Source organism: Anguilla rostrata, chromosome 4 (assembly GCF_018555375.3).
Source record: "Anguilla rostrata isolate EN2019 chromosome 4, ASM1855537v3, whole genome shotgun sequence".
Taxonomy (NCBI): Eukaryota; Metazoa; Chordata; class Actinopteri; order Anguilliformes; family Anguillidae; genus Anguilla; species Anguilla rostrata.
The window spans coordinates 12,080,946-12,098,507 of record NC_057936.1 but is presented as its reverse complement, the minus strand read 5'-3'; the positions used below and the strand labels follow the sequence as shown (position 1 = coordinate 12,098,507).

The 17,562-nt window shown below is 40.2% G+C and overlaps 2 protein-coding genes across 3 annotated transcripts; both read right to left on the bottom strand.

Moving 5' to 3' along the window:
* Nucleotides 1-1,629: 1,629 nt before the first annotated feature.
* On the bottom strand, nt 1,630-12,760 carry faah (fatty acid amide hydrolase). Of its 2 annotated transcripts, XM_064330650.1 has the most exons (15): nt 12,207-12,755; nt 10,594-10,707; nt 10,143-10,283; nt 8,989-9,122; nt 8,591-8,797; nt 8,290-8,330; nt 8,041-8,165; nt 7,432-7,557; nt 6,909-7,003; nt 6,555-6,654; nt 6,308-6,351; nt 4,782-4,821; nt 4,019-4,127; nt 2,527-2,672; nt 1,630-1,938 (listed from the first exon to the last, which is right to left on the bottom strand). In XM_064330650.1, exons 1-15 carry the CDS (start codon nt 12,393-12,395, stop codon nt 1,807-1,809), a joined length of 1,743 nt encoding a protein of 580 aa, XP_064186720.1. In that variant the 5' UTR covers nt 12,396-12,755; the 3' UTR covers nt 1,630-1,806. The 2 variants fall into 2 exon arrangements, with proteins under 2 accessions (XP_064186720.1, XP_064186721.1); XM_064330651.1 differs by lacking the exons at nt 1,630-1,938; nt 4,019-4,127 and having other exon boundaries at nt 2,532-2,672; nt 12,207-12,760.
* A 2,524-nt stretch (nt 12,761-15,284) lies between these two features.
* LOC135252508 (cytochrome b-c1 complex subunit 6, mitochondrial) lies at nt 15,285-17,075 on the bottom strand. Its single transcript, XM_064330652.1, has 4 exons — nt 16,905-17,075; nt 16,381-16,422; nt 15,854-16,015; nt 15,285-15,517 (listed from the first exon to the last, which is right to left on the bottom strand). Exons 1-4 carry the CDS (start codon nt 16,947-16,949, stop codon nt 15,485-15,487), a joined length of 282 nt encoding a protein of 93 aa, XP_064186722.1. The 5' UTR covers nt 16,950-17,075; the 3' UTR covers nt 15,285-15,484.
* Between the last annotated feature and the right edge of the window lie 487 nt (nt 17,076-17,562).

Sequence of the window (17,562 nt, the reverse complement as noted above, 5' to 3'; positions counted from 1 at the left end):
AGACTTCAAGATAATACTATTATGTTACAATGTATTTATTGTATAAATGGCTGTTCCACTGCAGTGATTACAAACTGGGGGATAAACCCTAGGGTACTTTGAATACCTCCAGGGCATACTTGGGATTAATTGTGTGCTGTCATAATTTATTCAACAAATTTATTTAGTTCCCGGCTGTGACTAAGCAGCTCTGGAAATGAAACGGTCTCTCTCACGCAGACTGCTCAGACAGTGTTACGACAGTACCTTTCCTTTAACTAGTGTGCATATATTATTACATGTTTTTATGTATGTATGTATTAAAACTTCAAGACAAAAAACAAACTGCAGCAGGGGTGCAGCAGTGATGAGCTTGTAGTTGCAAACTTTAACTTGTCTTTAACGTTGCACTAGTGCTGTTCCAGTACCAAAATGTGACGAAATTGACTTTGATACCAATACCAGCTCTGGTACCTCTCATACCAAATCAACACCACAGTAAACCAACGATGACCAAACATTTCTCATAAAATAAAATGTAAACTTAAACATATCTTTTAAAAATATTTATTCACAAAACACACCTGACGCACAAGATCAGAAATCAAGCAGCTCAAGCCGTGGCTAGAATATCCTTCTCAACACATTCAGTTTGTATTCGCAAAAAAAAAGAGAATTGGAAAGGCGTCTGAATTAACTTGCATGCGATCGCCTCGTGAACAATAGCAGTACTTAATCGACACTTGTCTTGTACTGTATCCATCTGTCATTATGTTAAATTTGTTCTTATAGAGCAGTGTTCCTCTCCAGTACTGACTTTGGTCCACTCATGAGGAGCATTTAAGATTCGGGTTCAAACAGACCTCCAGTTGGATAGGACTGGATTATGCTACACCATCTTCTTCAGAGGGGTTATCAACCCAACTAGCGCTTCATACAACTCGATGCTTTTACTCCAAGCAGTTCCATAAAGTCCCTTAATTCTATTCCCACAGTGCTCAGTGTTTTATTTTTAAAAATCTTTATTGTCCATTAATGCAGGCAATAATGGAAATGTATCATTCTCTGATCTGTAATATGATTGTTATACAGCGATGTGAAAAGGGAAGTACACCCGCTTTCAACTGTAGTCCTAACAGTAGATAAGTCTAACCTCATGCGACAAATAACACATAACAGGATTTTACTTGGTCATCACTTATTCAAACTAAAATAAGCCAACTTGCCAGAGCCATTAAAAAGTAAGAACACACCACGATTAAGTAACTTGCAGTAACTCATTTAGCAGCAATAAGCTGATGTGTTCAGTTTATCAATCTCATACATAGCGACCGAGTCCACTCCTGCTGAGGACGCAAATGTATACTAAAAAGAAAAATTACTTAGGCGGTACGGCGAATGCAGCGAATGACCATGCCTGCCAAGAATTATTGGTCTGAATGTGCATGCAAGATGTGACACTCGAATCAGTTTGCTGGTTTGTAGTCCGTTGAGTGGATTGGTTGTGTCACAAAAGCAGTTCACTATGAAAACTACGCCAATTACGCCAAGTGGGTCAACACACTTTGCTATTGGTAGGTGCGAATTCCGTCAAAGTCACAAGTTGAACTCCACGCGAAGCGAAGATGCGAATTTGCTTCGCCACCGGAAGCGAATGCTTTATTCGCCCCTTCGCTCGCATAGAACGGAAGTGAACGGGAGGCGAATATTCGCCGATGTTAATTTTGCGCATGTGTGACCGCGCCCTTAATCGATATGCGTTCAATCTGACAACAGACACGTCAGCCCATATCCACACACTAGAGATGGACTCATTCTGTGGCATTCCTACGTGCTGCTGTTCCTGAGGTCTCTGACCAACTGCTCCACCTCCTTCATGAAGCGCAGGCAGAGTTCGTCTTTCCAGGGAAGAGCGATGCACTGTACGGCCACAGGGAGGCCCTGACCCCCGGTCACTGCCTGTGAATACGAAGACTGCCGTCACTGCTGCGCTCCGCGGGTAGACCTCGGATTTGTGCAGTGGCACGCAAAATAACCCAAAAACAGTCTTCTGCTGCCACCTACCTGCTGATACGAGAACTGCAGCCAATAAAACAAATTGACTGTACATATAGGTGTACGTTTATGAGTGTGTTGTAATATTTTTTTGTTCTTCACGGATACTGAACCTTTATTTCAGTATACCTTTGACATTTTTCAAGACCATGGGCAGGTGGCATTATTGTGCTTTGAGAGCGACAGTTTGCGAGGAATTCAGAATTGGATTACCTTCCATTTGGTCATTTCATATGGCAGTTGCAGGCAGGCCATTGCCAAGAGATGCCTTCTAGGCATAAAACATCTGAAATATACTATAGACGTACTTGACTTGTGCAAAATTTTACTAAAATAAATTTAAGGGTCCTGTAAATTGTGCCACTGTAAAATTTGTGGAGGTTGTTGCCCTCTTAAGCACTGTTCTTGCCAGTCTTAGCTGCATTTGGTGGGTTAGTCTTAGTCACACATAAAAAACGTCAGTCCATAAAATGTTTTTCATAAAACATTCACCTGTTTGAAGAACCGGTCCCATATGTCTCCATAGTTTCCCTTGTAGTGCTTCAGCTCTTCTTCGTCAGCGTCTGTCACCTTGGAGACCGGCACTACCCCAGCAGGGAAGCCAAGAGCATTATAGAAAGCAGTATAGCTCAAGGCACCTGAAGAAAAAAAGAGAGAGTCGCAAAATGAAACATTAGCACGTTTACCAACAAGCTAAATTATCTACGTAACTTACACACACCCACACAAAAAACAAAATGAAACATTAGCACGTTTACCAACAAGCTAAATTATCTACGTAACTTACACACACCCACACAAAGAACAAAATGAAACATTAGCACGTTTACCAACAAGCTAAATTATCTACGTAACTTACACACACCCACACAAAGAACAAAATGAAACATTAGCACGTTTACCAACAAGCTAAATTATCTACGTAACTTACACACACCCACACAAAGAACAAAATGAAACATTAGCACGTTTACCAACAAGCTAAATTATCTACGTAACTTACACACACCCACACAAAGAACAAAATGAAACATTAGCACGTTTACCAACAAGCTAAATTATCTACGTAACTTACACACACCCACACAAAGAACAAAATGAAACATTAGCACGTTTACCAACAAGCTAAATGATCTACGTAACTTACACACACACAAAGATAAAAAACAGCATTTTCCCAAAACTTTTCTTTGAATCATTCACCAGAGCAGGGGAAAGTGAGAAATAATACCTTTGCATTTATCCGTTTAGAATTATTGCTTTTATTTTAATCTATTATCACTTAATTATTGTCTTGTGTTTTTCAGTTGAAATGCACAATGAGTATTCATTAGCTAGTTTCTACCCTCTTCTCTAAAGCATTTAGCCTGCAATTTAACTATCACCCACTTCATTTCATCAAGTTATTTCACGTTAGGCTTAGCTATTAATGTACCCTATGAAAGTACATAAGTACATCTTGCACCACCCTTCTGTACATAAATCAGTATAAGAGGGTCTGCTAGGTGATTGCAATGTAAAGTACCTTCTTTATATCAAGACGCTATAAGAGAAACAATGGGCCTCATTCACAGAACTTCTTAAATTTTTCTTACTTTTGGTCTTAAAAACGTTCCTACAAAAAACCAATACGGGATTCATGATGTGCGCAGACCTTTGTTTTTGTGCGTATCCCAGGTGTTTGAGATGATAAATGCGCACTGTTCGTAAATTTTATGCATAATCCTGTTCATGTGATTAGCATAAGGAAACAGCCGCGAACCAATACAGACAGGAAAAAAATGACGAATGCCGAAATGTTCTCGGAAACGTTCTTACTCACGGTTTACGATAAAATGTGATCGTACACATTTTTCGTGAATGAGGTCCAATGAGTTTTCAGCCATGTTACAAGCTACAATTGTAACATGGCAGTATTTTTCTGCTGCGTTACAATGGAATTACAGTGTGACAACACGAAAAGCATTTGAAACAAGAAACATACACGTCAGCTTCCCACAATATCTGAAGTTGTAGGCTGGACCAAGTGCAGGGGAAAGCAACACATCGAGGTCCTGTTTTTTCCACTCTTCACTGAACTCATAAAAGTAGTCCTAAGGTCAAAGACAGAAGCGCTTTTATTTACAAACTCAGTATCTTTCGTATGGCACCGCTTGTAAGGAAAAGGTGATATTGGGTGACAGAGGCTAGAGTCCAGGGGATTCTAACGAATGGCTAACTATAATACTTATAGATTTCACCTCAAAAAAAGTGCATCATAAAGGAAACTACACATTTCTCTGTGATCCTCCAAATCAATAGTGCAGATTTACGCAATGAGTACAGCTGGTGAATAAGCTTGGGCTTTTAATAAGAAGAAAAAACCTTTTGTTAAAGAAAAAACAGCAAATCAAAATACATACTACACATAATTACACCAAAGCAGCACATTTTAACATATTCTGAATATGGACAGGTTATCAGCATTAACAACAGAAAAAAAATACAATCTCTATAACTCTTGATCTTAAGTAACGAATAACTTGTCAGAACTGCATGAACCCAGGCACCACTCTTAAAACCTTTTAAAAAGCAATAGCTTACTACCATGTGACACTTGCAGATGTGAGTTCTGAAATGTCCTTTTTTGCCTCTGCTGTGATTGGTTGAGTGACATCACAACTGAAAAATAATTTGATCTGATAAAGAACAAATAGCCCCCGTGGCACTGTCCTCGCATATTAAAGGCTCCTAAAACCCAGGCTTACCTCAGCATCTGCATAGTGCCTCCACAGGGCTTGTACAGATCTGAAAGACACCATACAAATATATAAGTGTATTTTTACTACTTTCGACCAAGACTACAATGGTTAAACATTAGTATCCCTAACCATCCCTTATCCATGAACCTCTATTTTACAGCTCTGTGAATAAACCTTTGAGTACTTACCCCTCTCAAAAACTTTTGTGTATGAATTTGGACCAAGTAAAACTTGCAGTTCCAAAATTTAGGTTAATAACAATTTAGTAACACAGCAGAAATAGCCTTCTTTACAGTATGAAACAAACCGGGGAAAAGCAAGGCAGGTCAATTACAATGCAGTGTTGTTCAGGCACACCAGCTTTATACCCTTTTACCTGAACAAAATGAACCAATGGAGGTGGCAGGTAACCAGTCATTGTTACCTCAGTATGCATGTCTGCCCCCATCTGATTTGACACCCCCTTTGTGCTTCCACATCTCCCGCAGGTCGATCCCAAATCGATATTCATGCGTACACTAACCAAACGGTCATTGTCACCGCTGTGTGCGTTTTTTTTTTTTTTGTCTCCCATTTGGTACTGGTGGGCTTCTACGTCTTCTTCTTATTTTTCTTCTGATTCTGACTGTCACTCCTGCCAACACTGACCTGGCCAACTCCGACGCCCTGAAGATTGCAAAGGAGGTGGATCCGCAAGGTAGGGCTCTGAACAGCCAGGTAGAGCTTTGGCTTTCCTGCGGCGGCGGCGACGACGCGCGCAGACTTCCCTGTGGCGTCGGCTTCATGGACACGTATTCGTTCGGTCATGTCACCAGTAATTTTTTTTTTGCAGTTTTGTATAGAGTTTTTTTGAAAAAAATAAATAAATAAATAACCAATGTACCCACAGTTTTTTTTTGTCTTATAGGTCCCTGCCTCTGCTTGCCTGGGTAGTGCAGGTGGAGGTAATTACCTAATTGCTTGACTGCCTCCACCTGCCTGTGGCCAACATAAGCCCTGCAGTATGAGACAGGGGAGATGTTCTTTGGGGCTATGTGTTGGGATTTTGTGTAGATAATTTGTAGTTTTTGTGGAAATCATTCTGTTTTGTGAACTTTGCTGGTTTTCGTTTGTGTTAGTTTGCGTTCTAGTTGTGACTTGTACTAATAAATGTCTGGGGTTTTTGTTTTAAAATCACTTTCTGGATTGTTTTTGGTGCATTGGGACTTATTTGTTGCGGCCCCACGAGCCGGCCGTAACACTATAATATATCGAAAAGTTGACACACATAAATATATTATTCATTATTGTCCGATGTAAAAACTTGACATTTTGGATGCTAGGATAGCCAGCTTCCTCTAAGACCACATTCTACGCAGTACCGCCACCATGCTCAAAAACACAGGTTGTGAGAGAACCTGGCAACAGCTTGCAGGGGCGAAGTTTCGAATAAGGGTGACTAGCGAAGTGGTATCACGCAGGGAGTAAACACAAGTACAAAGACATCGTGTGAAACCCTGAGATTCTCGACAACAATGAAGAAACAAGCTCACCCGACTCCACAAAGGCAAGCCATTCCATCAGCCACACGAGGATACTTAAAAAGAACACAAAAGTACAGTGATCACTACCAATGACACACCGCTCCAATACTCCAGTACGTAACACTCCAGATGATTGCTGCACTTCAGTTCTGAAAATACTGAGCGACTAAGTTATTTCTGTCAGATTTAAACAGCCTGTCTACACCCTCGCTCTCTCCTTGGAGTCTAGTATTTTGAGATATAACGCCACACTTACCAAGGGCCGGAGGAGAAAAGAAAGGATCTTCTTGATCAGGAGCGGCAGGCCGTAGGGCACTGTCTGGCTTTTTAGGCAAGGGTCAACAGGACCCACCTTGCTGAAACCACACACAGAGGTTATGTCAACATTGGTATTTACAATTAGAAACAGTAAACATGCCCAAATATGTAAACCAGCACACAAAAGGGCAAATCTTATTGCCCATTTACTGCCTGGTCGCTACATATTTACAAATTTTTTCAAAGTTGAACAGCAACACTAATTTAAAAAAAAATCCTATTCTGTAAGCAAGCCTTCAAATAAAGTGCGACCCAAAGACAACTGATGAGAGAAAATGTAGGCCTCACTCACAAGTTGCTGAGCAAAGTAGCCCCTCCATCTCCCAAGATACCTGTGGTGAACATATTCATGGCATAGGCTACTCGAGGAAGAGAGAAAGGGACCAGCTGAGGAGGAGAGCACAGTGAGTAATCAATCTGGAACATACGCATAACCATACTTTCTATAAGACGGTGAAACCCTTGAAGGGAAATAACAAAATAAAATCAGATACAAAACCATCGTAAACCAAATGAAATTCTACAAAACACAACAAATGTAGCTTTCCTGTTGTTTATGAAAGGTTTATGAAATAAATCAAGCTACATTTGTTTTCATATTATTATTACCACCATAGGCATACACAACAATGCATGAATTTAACAAAAATGAGTACATCATTAATAATATAATCTGAACGGTATAATCCATGACAGGATTAAAACGATTTGGACAAGTCTGTGAAACACCACGGACAGGTGTCGTATTTTTAATTCATTTACAGAGATGAAACGAGTTAATAGTTATACAAGTAGCTAAATGATGTCTTCGGTACCGTGTGTCCTGCTCCCTCCAGCAGCTCCTTCACCTCCCGTACGGCTCTCCTCATGCTTGGCGATGCCAGCTGGTAATCATCAGTCTCATAGTAACCAATCCTTAGGGGCCTAGAACTTAAATACTCCTAGAGAGGGAGAGAATAAAACCACGAATGTAGAATTTTCCACATTAATTAACTGCAGGATTGTGGTTGCCCTGGATTGAGACCTATAATGGCCTTTAAAGAGCATTTTGCAGGGTTGTTTTTTTAAAAATGAAAATAGCATATTTGACCCTTCTACATGACAATATTAAAATATATACATTTTTAGAGTTGCTACAGCAGAAATACTGCAAGCATGGTGCAGGCATATTAGCTGGGTAAGCCACGCCCCCCTTAAATGTTAGATTTTTCACTACACAGGCTGTGATGTAAAACAATGTGAATGCTGTCAAAGGGGGCTCAGAATTTTCGTTCGCTGTATGTTCTAATGCTGATGTAACAATCGCTACTGGTAATTGAAAGCAATGGAGTTCACAAACGCAGAGTTACAATTTTGAAAAAAAAAAACATTAAAAAAAAAAACTACACATCAAAGGGTCGTGCCAATGACTGCAATGAAAGCACCTGCTCGTTGAATGGCATAGGCGGCACAGAGGGGTCCAGAGCAAACATGTCCTCACAGAGCAGTGCCTTCATGCACAGGGCCAGGCTGTTCACATCCCTCGCCAGTGGGCCCAAGGATGACACCCCTGTCAGAAAGACAGACGAAATGCAGTCGAGTCACGTCCACAACCCCAGCCAGCCACTCTGCAGATTCGACCGCACGTCTCTGACCGAATGTATTAACGCACTGTTGGTTGTCCTCCATCTCACCTGTCTTCTGGCCCCGGCAGCATGAGCTGGAACCGCGCATACTTCAAAGGAAAACAAACAAGATCACAACTCCGCATTCTGTGTGCCTCCAACCAATCAAACAACACAAGGGATACTACCATACCTTATGATTTACATCTGCTGAAGACATAACTCTGTGTCAAAACAAAAATCGCAAGGCAAGTTCCAATGGAGGACAGAGATGAGAAAATATTCAATACAGTTATGTTATTAAAAGGCTATACCACAGCGAGACAGGGACTCATGCGCCGTAAGTCTTAAGCCACGCAGTAAGACGGACCTCAACCGGTTGGCTGTGGGTTTGAATCCACATATCCCACAAAAAGATGCTGGAATGCGAATGCTGCCCCCAATGTCGGTGCCCATGCCCAGGATGGAGCCCCCTCCTGCAATCAGTGCTCCTTCCCCACCGGATGAGCCCCCTGACGTCTTCTGGGGATTATGGGGGTTCACCGTCTGCCCAAAAATGGGGTTGCTGCAGTCGTAGCTGAAGTGAGGTAACACACCAAGAAACAAGAGCAATTACACCGCAATTTAATTTTACTCTCATTGCACCAGTAAATCACTGCATCAATTCGTAAAGAAATTTCACAATCAGAGAAAACACAGACACACTTCTATAGTGGGGACTTCTGCTATAGGGCAGGAGCAGAGCAAAACACACAATCTCATATTTACTTGAGAAGTCCCTGGGGCACATTGGTCTTGATAAAGGGGATGGCGCCTTGTCTCTTAAGCACCTGGACCACTACACTGTCAACATCAACAGGCTGCTCCAGCTTAGAGATAACTCCACAGGTGGAGTCATGGCCCTACAACACACAAGTCACAAGGCCATTTATGATTCTACAAAAACAGCCATAACACACTCAGAGTACAGAATCGTGGCCATATAAAACAGCACAGCCACAACACACTCATAGTACAGAATCATGGCCATATGAAACAGCACAGCCACAACACACTCATAGTACAGAATCATGGCCATATGAAACAGCACAGCCACAACACACTCATAGTACTGAATCACAGCCATATAAATCAGCACAGCCACAACACACTCATAGTACTGAATCATGGCCATATGAAACAGCACAGCCATAACACACTCATAGTACTGAATCATGGCCATATAAAACAGCACAGCCATAACACACTCATAGTACTGAATCATGGCCATATAAAAGCAAGCCACACCCAGTACTGATTGCCCAATAACAGCCACAAAACACACTCATAGTACTGAATCATGGCCATATGAAACAGCACAGCCATAACACACTCATAGTACAGAATCATGGCCATATAAAACAGCACAGCCACAACACACTCATAGTACTGAATTGTGGCCATATAAAACAGCACAGCCACAACACACTCATAGTACTGAATCACAGCCATATGAAACAGCACAGCTACAACACACTCATAGTACTGAATCACAGCCATATAAAACAGCACAGCCACAACACACTCATAGTACTGAATCATGGCCATATAAAACAGCACAGCCACAACACACTCATAGTACTGAATTGTGGCCATATAAAACAGCACAGCCACAACACACTCATAGTACTGAATCACAGCCATATAAAACAGCACAGCCACAACACACTCATAGTACATAATCATGGCCATATGAAACAGCACAGCCATAACCAAGTGAAATCATGTACACTTATTCTAGAGAAGAGCCATGACTGTACAAACATAAAGCAAATATTTTTTTTAAAAACTTTGTCACCACAAAAGTCTTTTTAAACAAAATAGTTTAAACTGTAGTAAGAAAAGCTAACTGTCAACTTTAGTCTAAGTCAATAGAAATGCACCTTGTATCCAAGGTTGTCCTTAATACTGACAGGAACTCCATAGAGAAGGCCTTCCCGGTGAGTTTCTGCCTCACCAAGCTGCTCACAGCTCTCCAAAAGGAACACAGTGGCACAATTGAACTTCCGGTTCACATCCAAAGCCTGAGGAATACGAAACACCATAAAGACATAGGACATTGTGAAAAGTACAAGTTATTTACAAGTTTATGTGCCGAGCTGTTACTGTAAATACCTGCCTAGAAAACATGAAAATTTAGATATGTTTTTTAGAAATGCCCGTGTGATCAGGACTACTCCTGATCCGAAGAACCCACCCTCATCTCATGCTGGAGTTACTGTTATGGCTCTGACATATTGTGTCACTGTCCAAATACTTACAGACTGTAATAATACTGTACAAATACTAATACTAATACTAATACTAATAATAATAATAATAATAAAAGAGGACCTTTCCCATGTAAGTGTGTAAGACTGTATCAGGAGTTAGCGAACCATCCTTCAGTTTTTTTGTCAATTCAGTCAGGGACAAGGATAGGATGAGATCAGTTTCTTGGCCTGGGTACTGAAAAAATGAAAAAGAAAATCAAAAAATGACACATTTACAATCCTAAATTAGCTTCTCCTCTTTCAATAATGAATCACAAACTCTTCAACAACCACACTCTTAAAGAAAAAAAATATATTGTTGAGTCAGGACTAATTTTTAGGACAATATGACCAACACCACGAGCACTAACAGTCACCTCATTCCAAAATTAAAACCAGTAGAGAAAAAATTGAATTTGCATGGGCACCAAACTTCATAGACATCATTGAGCATGTGAATGTCTGTTACAGAGGACGACATCAACTATTTTTCTTAGCAGGGGATCATTTGCTAGGCAAAGCAGGCTACAGATATATCCTGCCACAGTCCGTGTACACATACAAACTGTTTCCAATTCTTCTTAGTTGCTCCAGATAATGTTTTGAAGCAAGGCTGATAGTCATTTTCTCAAAACAGCAAAAACTAGAATTACTGTTAAAGGGTCAATAACATGTCATGTGAATGCTACATTTTATAATAAACGTGTATAGCTACATGTTACATTAATTCAATTATTTACTAATACTATCTTACTTTCCCAAGAGAAAATGACAGTGTCAAGGACAATATCCCTGGCTAGTAAAAGGAAGAAACTGAAGACTGGCTGGCTGGCATCACGTTTAACATTTTTGTATAAGTTACATAAATGCACTTTTATGTCTTTAAGCTACTTCCCACAGAACAACAGGGATATAGCCACTTGTGACAGCCAGCTGCCACTAAAAGATCCGACCCCTACTGCGATCATAGGGGAAACACATTAGACAGATGAGTTCTCATTTTAGAAATAATTGAACTGTGAAGCACTGCGAATTTCTTGGACAGATCCTGTGAAGCAGGTCCTGCTTGAAAAAAGAAAGACAACGGCGGAGATCTTCGAGCACCAACAACCAGACCTGCATGTTTTTGCCCTGCAGGTGACCAACGCTGCCTCGCCCATGTTTGGCGAAACCAGTTTCTTTATTGCATATTTCATGGTTATATTAGGGGCTTTACAGCCATAAGTTTGAAAACAAAAAATAAACAATTTTCGCTCTTTGGTCAATTCTACTGGTGCCAACATTTGAACACTTGACGCATTTTCCCAAGGTAGTAAAGGCGGAATTAAGTTTTTATTTTTAAATGCACAAAGACAAACTGTGAAAACTTTTTTACTTTTAATAACCAACTATAACTGCACCCTAAATGCAATACCACACCCCTTTCTTGAATTATAAACTCAGCTCTTTGTTGCCCAGATTGAAAGAACTGTCATCCAGGCAGGCAGTCATCTCGAACGAACATTAGAATGCCCATGTGCACAATTTTTTATTGATTTTCTAAAACAAGGCACACGTACGGCATTTCTTTTTATTCCTTTTACTGCAGTTTCAGAACATTCTTGTGCATGTATTATTAAGAGCTAAATTTCCGTACTTTCACCAAAATTCCCATACTTTTCTAGACCTGCAAATCAAAATGTGTTTAAATCGTACCTTTTCTCGGAATCGCTGGACAGCAGTTTCTGCCTCCTGTAGCGAGATATCCCTTCTCAATTTCGCTCTGTCTATCTTTCGTTGTATCTCCCTGGAATTTATCCATTTCAAAAGAAGTATTGATGCAACCGCACAGCAAGATGTGGTGGCCAGCAGCGTTTGACAACTGTTGGAAGAGAAAGACTTCATATTCGAGTAGATTGCCTACGGTTTCAACACTGAACTGTGTGTTGACACCTAACCGTAAAAAACAGCGTAAACTTCCGGCATCCAATTTTGGTTCCTCCCCGCAGAGCGTTCACAGGAACTGTAGAGGGTAGGAGCATCGAGACATACAAGAACTGGAGAGGGATTCCGCTTACCGGTTGCGTTATTTTTTTTACCGAACCACTTTAGTTAAACTATACATAGTGCAGTAAATTGAAAAAGACCACACTCTAAGCCTAAGCACAAACAAGAATGTAGCATTACATGGCAGTTTACTCAAACATTTTCAAATAACAAATCGCGCCACACTAAACGAGCGAATGTAACCAATCGGCGCTCTCATCGTGTTGACCAATGGAACTACGGGGCGTGATTTGCGCTAACGTGGTTGGAGGAAAAAAATACGATCCTGGTCCAGGCCATTGAGCGTCATAGAGTTCAGTGGTCAAGGCCAGAGCCACAGAAAGAGCTTTCTATGGCTCTGGTCCAGGCCATATATATAATATACGTTTCTATATCTATGGTCCAGGCGGTGAAGTCGAGGAAGTAAATGGAAACAGCCTCTACTGCGCATGTTGAGGGCAAAGGAGCTTGCTGCCCGTTGAATTCAATGAATTCTAAAAAACAAGTTTTAGGTCACACACAGTTTCCTTTGTTTAAGTATAAGCACATAATCATAGTTATTCATGCTGCATAAACACTTATTTACATATACACCAGAATTTCTGTGACAAGATTATGAGGAAATTCATCAAGAAGCCAAAGGTCAGACAGAACCTGCTGTAATACTCAGAGCAGTGAGACAAGTTAAGCTTCAGAGCATCAGAAGTACTGCTCCTGGCTTCAATATCAATTACCGTACTTCAGTGAGATACTGTGAAAAAATAGGTGATGCTCACATTCAAGGCCTCCCTTCGCAAGCTCGCCTATACTTCTGCTGTTGCCAGTGATGTTCCTGCACACAAATCATGGGCTGAGACGGGGACAGCAGGTGCCGATTGGTTCTCGGTGTTCTTTCAGAGGCATCCAGATCTTTTGATTTGTACTCCAGAACCAACAAGTCTGCGTGCCAGCAGCTTTAACAAAGAAAATGTGACATGTTTTTTTTTTACTATTTTGAGGAGATGATGAGGACTAGGAGGCTTTGAACCCCAGTCAATTTGGAACATGGATGAGACTTGCTTAACCACAGTTCATAAATCTACTCCATTCAAAAAACTGATGTTACACATACTGTAAGGGTCGTCACCATTTACCATATTTTCCAAACATTCAGTTTCTACATTTAAGATTTATATGCAATTTAAAATTTTAAATCTTGTTTTAATGAATAACATTACTTTTGCAAAGTGATTACAATGTTTAAGATGAATTTCTCTCAATGTTTAAACAATGTTTGACATATGAAAATAGTGCATTTTTTACACTTGACAATGCTAAATGTGCAACAATTCAGCAGGGTTACAGTGTGCAACTTGTTACAAAAGGCACCCCATGGAGCTGCAACTGTGACGATGATAGGAAATGAGCAGAACTTGCAGACTACAAAGTTTGTGATCATTTATTGGTGAAATGGCTAAATACAATCAATGCACACAACACCACTAAAAATGTCAATGGTGGTAGACATGAACTTAAAAGCCATGTAATGAATGTTTTGCTTGTACTGATAAGCTGTTTGCTTGACAGGTGCTTGTGCGGGCACTGCCAGTCCATGGACTGAGGACATTATTTACCGGAGGGAGGTGGATACCTTCTGGATAGGATTACCAGGTGCCAGGTTTTCACCCAGAATGTCCGATTTGTAGTCTTGACCAGACTATCTAACCAGACCACCCCAATCTAATTTAGGTTCTGAGGGAGAGTCACAGGGAATCCAAGGGGGAGTCATGCTAAAAAAAAAGATAAGGGGCTACCCCCCCCAACCCCTCAGCTACTTTGATGCCAGCTGGCTAAGGCACTGTCCATCTTTCTTTTGAGTCTGGCGTTGGACAGAGGTCATGAATAGGTTAGGTGCCATTTTTTCTTTTGGTGTAACAGTGAAGATATCTTTTTGCATGCCACCCTGGAAGTTCCTTTTACCATGGGTTCCCTGAGCAGACTTCCAAGGCTGTGTCTGAAACAGCCTCCTAACTACTGAGTTTTCAAAATATGTACTGTCTATTAAACATACTCCCTGCTGTTTAGTGCATATTTTTAGTATGCAATGGGCAGTATGCTAAAACTATACTCCATACTATTTTCCAATGCTACTGCAGAAGTGTCATTAGACGTCCCACCCTTATTAGTATGGTATGGCTGCAGGTGCCACTCTCAGGCCCGCCTCTCTCTCAGCCCTTATTGACTCACAATACAACATATTGACATTGTGAGAAGATGGAGCGTTGTGAAGTGACATGTAAGTTAAGGGAAGAATAAATGGACAAAAATTGTTTTCTACTCTGCAATAGTATTTACTGTTCATGCTGTCATATAATAATTCAGGTGAACGTTAATTAGTAATTTAAGCATATAAATTAGGCTTTTAAATTAAGAATTTCAGACAGTAAAGAGGTTTTGAATTATGGACACTGAATCTCAGAATTTATTTAAATCCATAATAGACAAATTAATACATTCAGGGGAAGAAATGTATTGTGATAAGTGTTATAAATTTAGTTTTTGTTGCATTCCGTTTCTGTTAACTTTAACATTAAAGACTAACAACTGATATGAACCTTCAGCGCCAATTCCTCTATATATCACCATTCTTTCAAGTCGGTGGCAACATTTTACTCCGTAAAATATATCGCACATAAAAAAACAGGTAAATTCACTACCATCGAGTGAATAATAATGACTGTTCATTACACACAATAACAATACATGTAGTAGCTTTAGTCCATTTTTAATACTTACTCAAATACATCCACACAAACACATTAAATCTAATTTCAGGACATTTCTAACATTTGGACAGTATAACCAGGTCGGTGTCTTTCGTTACAATTGTAGTCATTTTAGCACATTTGAATACGATTTTACTGTATATCTGTAGAACAGCAGCCAGTGGAACCGACTATCAGCAAAGTTTACTTCACTGAATGGAACAGTTTGTGTGCCACCTGCAGGAAAAGAAGAGAAATAAATGTTGCTTTAGAATTGTGCACAGATGTAGTACCTGTACCACACATGTATAAGTTCCTTCACGACTATTTTTAATATACACACAGATATATATAGAGTGTGAGAGAGAGAGATAGAGAGAGATAAAGGGCCGTAGTTACCAGAGGCAATGACACCAAGCTTCATTGGCTGGCTTTTTAAAGGAACAGGTCCCTAGCTGTGCTGACCTTGGAGGAGCTGACCTTTCCTTCATATACTCTTCCACTGGCCCATGCTGACATTCATCTCCCCTAACACAGCCAATACAACAGGGCGGGCCCGTCCCAGTAACTCACACAGTGGTCGCGAGCATGTAAGAAGTCAAAGAGCTCCTCCGTGCAGTCCTCTTGGGTTTCTGACCGCGAGCCCACACGGGTCTCGCAGACATCCAGCTTCTCCCGCATGTGTACACAGTGGTGCGTTTCCTCACACTTCTGCCTCACAGCGTCTAAAGGGTCCTGCAAGACAGGCAACGGGATCTCAGCATCCAGTAAACACTCTTTGCCACAAAACAGCACTGTACAGCCATTAACAAATATTTTTGTTGATAAACTCCGTGTCAAGAAGCTAATTATAAATACAATTGAAACGTTACAACGTATCATACTTTGATAAACTAGTCTCATTTCGCATTTATTCCAATTAAGGTTAAGAAACCCTGTTCATGTAGACAGTAAGAATTCTACTTTTTAAAATAACCCAAGTGAAAGCAGACTGAAAAAGTCCACCGGTAGCCAACAGTGTGCAGTTGTAATCAGACCAGCAGCTGAACCCTTTACACAGCTTTTAAGGAAAGTGTAAACTGAACAATATTTAACCATACCACCATGTCTTCTTCCTCCTCCTCCTCTTCTTCCTCTTCATCCTAAAATTAAAATGACACAAGGATGTCAATAAAATCTCAGAAAGCACTTCGGCTTCACTGTAGACAGTGTAAACTGAAGACTAGCTAGAGTTATATCGATAAAGAATGAACCGTTGTAGACAGGGACCAGAACCTTATAGACTGCCGAATAAAATGCTTGACGATCGATATATGATACGGTCAATGAACGATAGGTAGCGAGCTAGATCGTAGCATTAGCTACGAAGAATGAACGTTAACAGCACATACAACATTATTAGTCGTAATTCAAAAATAATAGCTTGTAATCAATCTATATATAGCAATAAATGGTCAAAGTTAATCAGGACCAAATGTATCGTACCCAGAAACGTTAGAGTTGGATAGATGATGCTGTACGATAAGGCCTGAAAAGCTATGTAATATAAAATACTCAGGTCTCAAGTAAGCTATCTAGCAAGATAAAAAAAATAACAGCGATTAAAAAACAAATGTAGCTTTACCTCGTCAGGCTCCCCATTTGTAATCATTTTCTCCTCAAAGACCATAGTGTAAGAAGTCCTGACGTTTGTTATTCGGCAGACAGATTTTTAGCAGCCCAAAGGGACTTTGAGGACGTTTCAGGTCACTCGGCTAAACTGAGCTGGAACATTCTGCGGTCCTGACGAACTTCCGTTTGAAGACGTGTCAAAATAAGAGTACAGACTTTGTCGCTAATTTCCATTCGCTCCTTCAAAGTCCGAGCAATACAGTGAATTAACAAAATAATTGAACTATCCCGGAATACGCGTGCTGTTATTCAGTCGGTGATAACAATGCGAATTCAACTTTTTTTATTATGCATTTTCGCGATATGGATGTGAGGTTTGAAAGTGTATTTTTAAAGTGTATATAATCTATAAATATAAAGATTTGCTTTAACATGCATCTTCTCAGCCTTTTTAGCTACCATTGTAATTAAATAGTTTATTTTAATAATTGGCCGAAAGGTTGTCACATTCATAGCTTTGTTAAAGAACAGAAATGAAAAATACCATGGTGAACACATCAACATTTTTCCATGTCACACATTTATCAAGAAGACCTAAGATTAACTACTTATGACTTCAATTCAATTTATAATTAACCATAATATTATCAAGGAACAAAGACAAATGATCA

Excerpts from the sequence above, each read along its gene's own strand:
- faah (XM_064330650.1), bottom strand. The coding sequence starts at position 12,395 with ATGAAGTCTTTCTCTTCCAACAGTTGTCAAACGCTGCTGGCCACCACA. Across the intron at positions 6,655-6,908 it reads GCTACTTTGCTCAGCAACTT|CAAGGTGGGTCCTGTTGACC; the intron begins GTGAGTGAGGCC and ends GTGTGGTTTCAG. Across the intron at positions 2,673-4,018 it reads ATATTGTGGGAAGCTGACGT|GTGCCTTGAGCTATACTGCT; the intron begins GTATGTTTCTTG and ends TTTTTTCTTCAG.
- LOC135252508 (XM_064330652.1), bottom strand. The coding sequence starts at position 16,949 with ATGGTCTTTGAGGAGAAAATGATTACAAATGGGGAGCCTGACGAG. Across the intron at positions 16,016-16,380 it reads AGGAGGAAGAAGACATGGTG|GACCCTTTAGACGCTGTGAG; the intron begins GTATGGTTAAAT and ends CCTGTCTTGCAG. Across the intron at positions 15,518-15,853 it reads TACATGCTCGCGACCACTGT|GTGGCACACAAACTGTTCCA; the intron begins GTGAGTTACTGG and ends CTTTTCCTGCAG.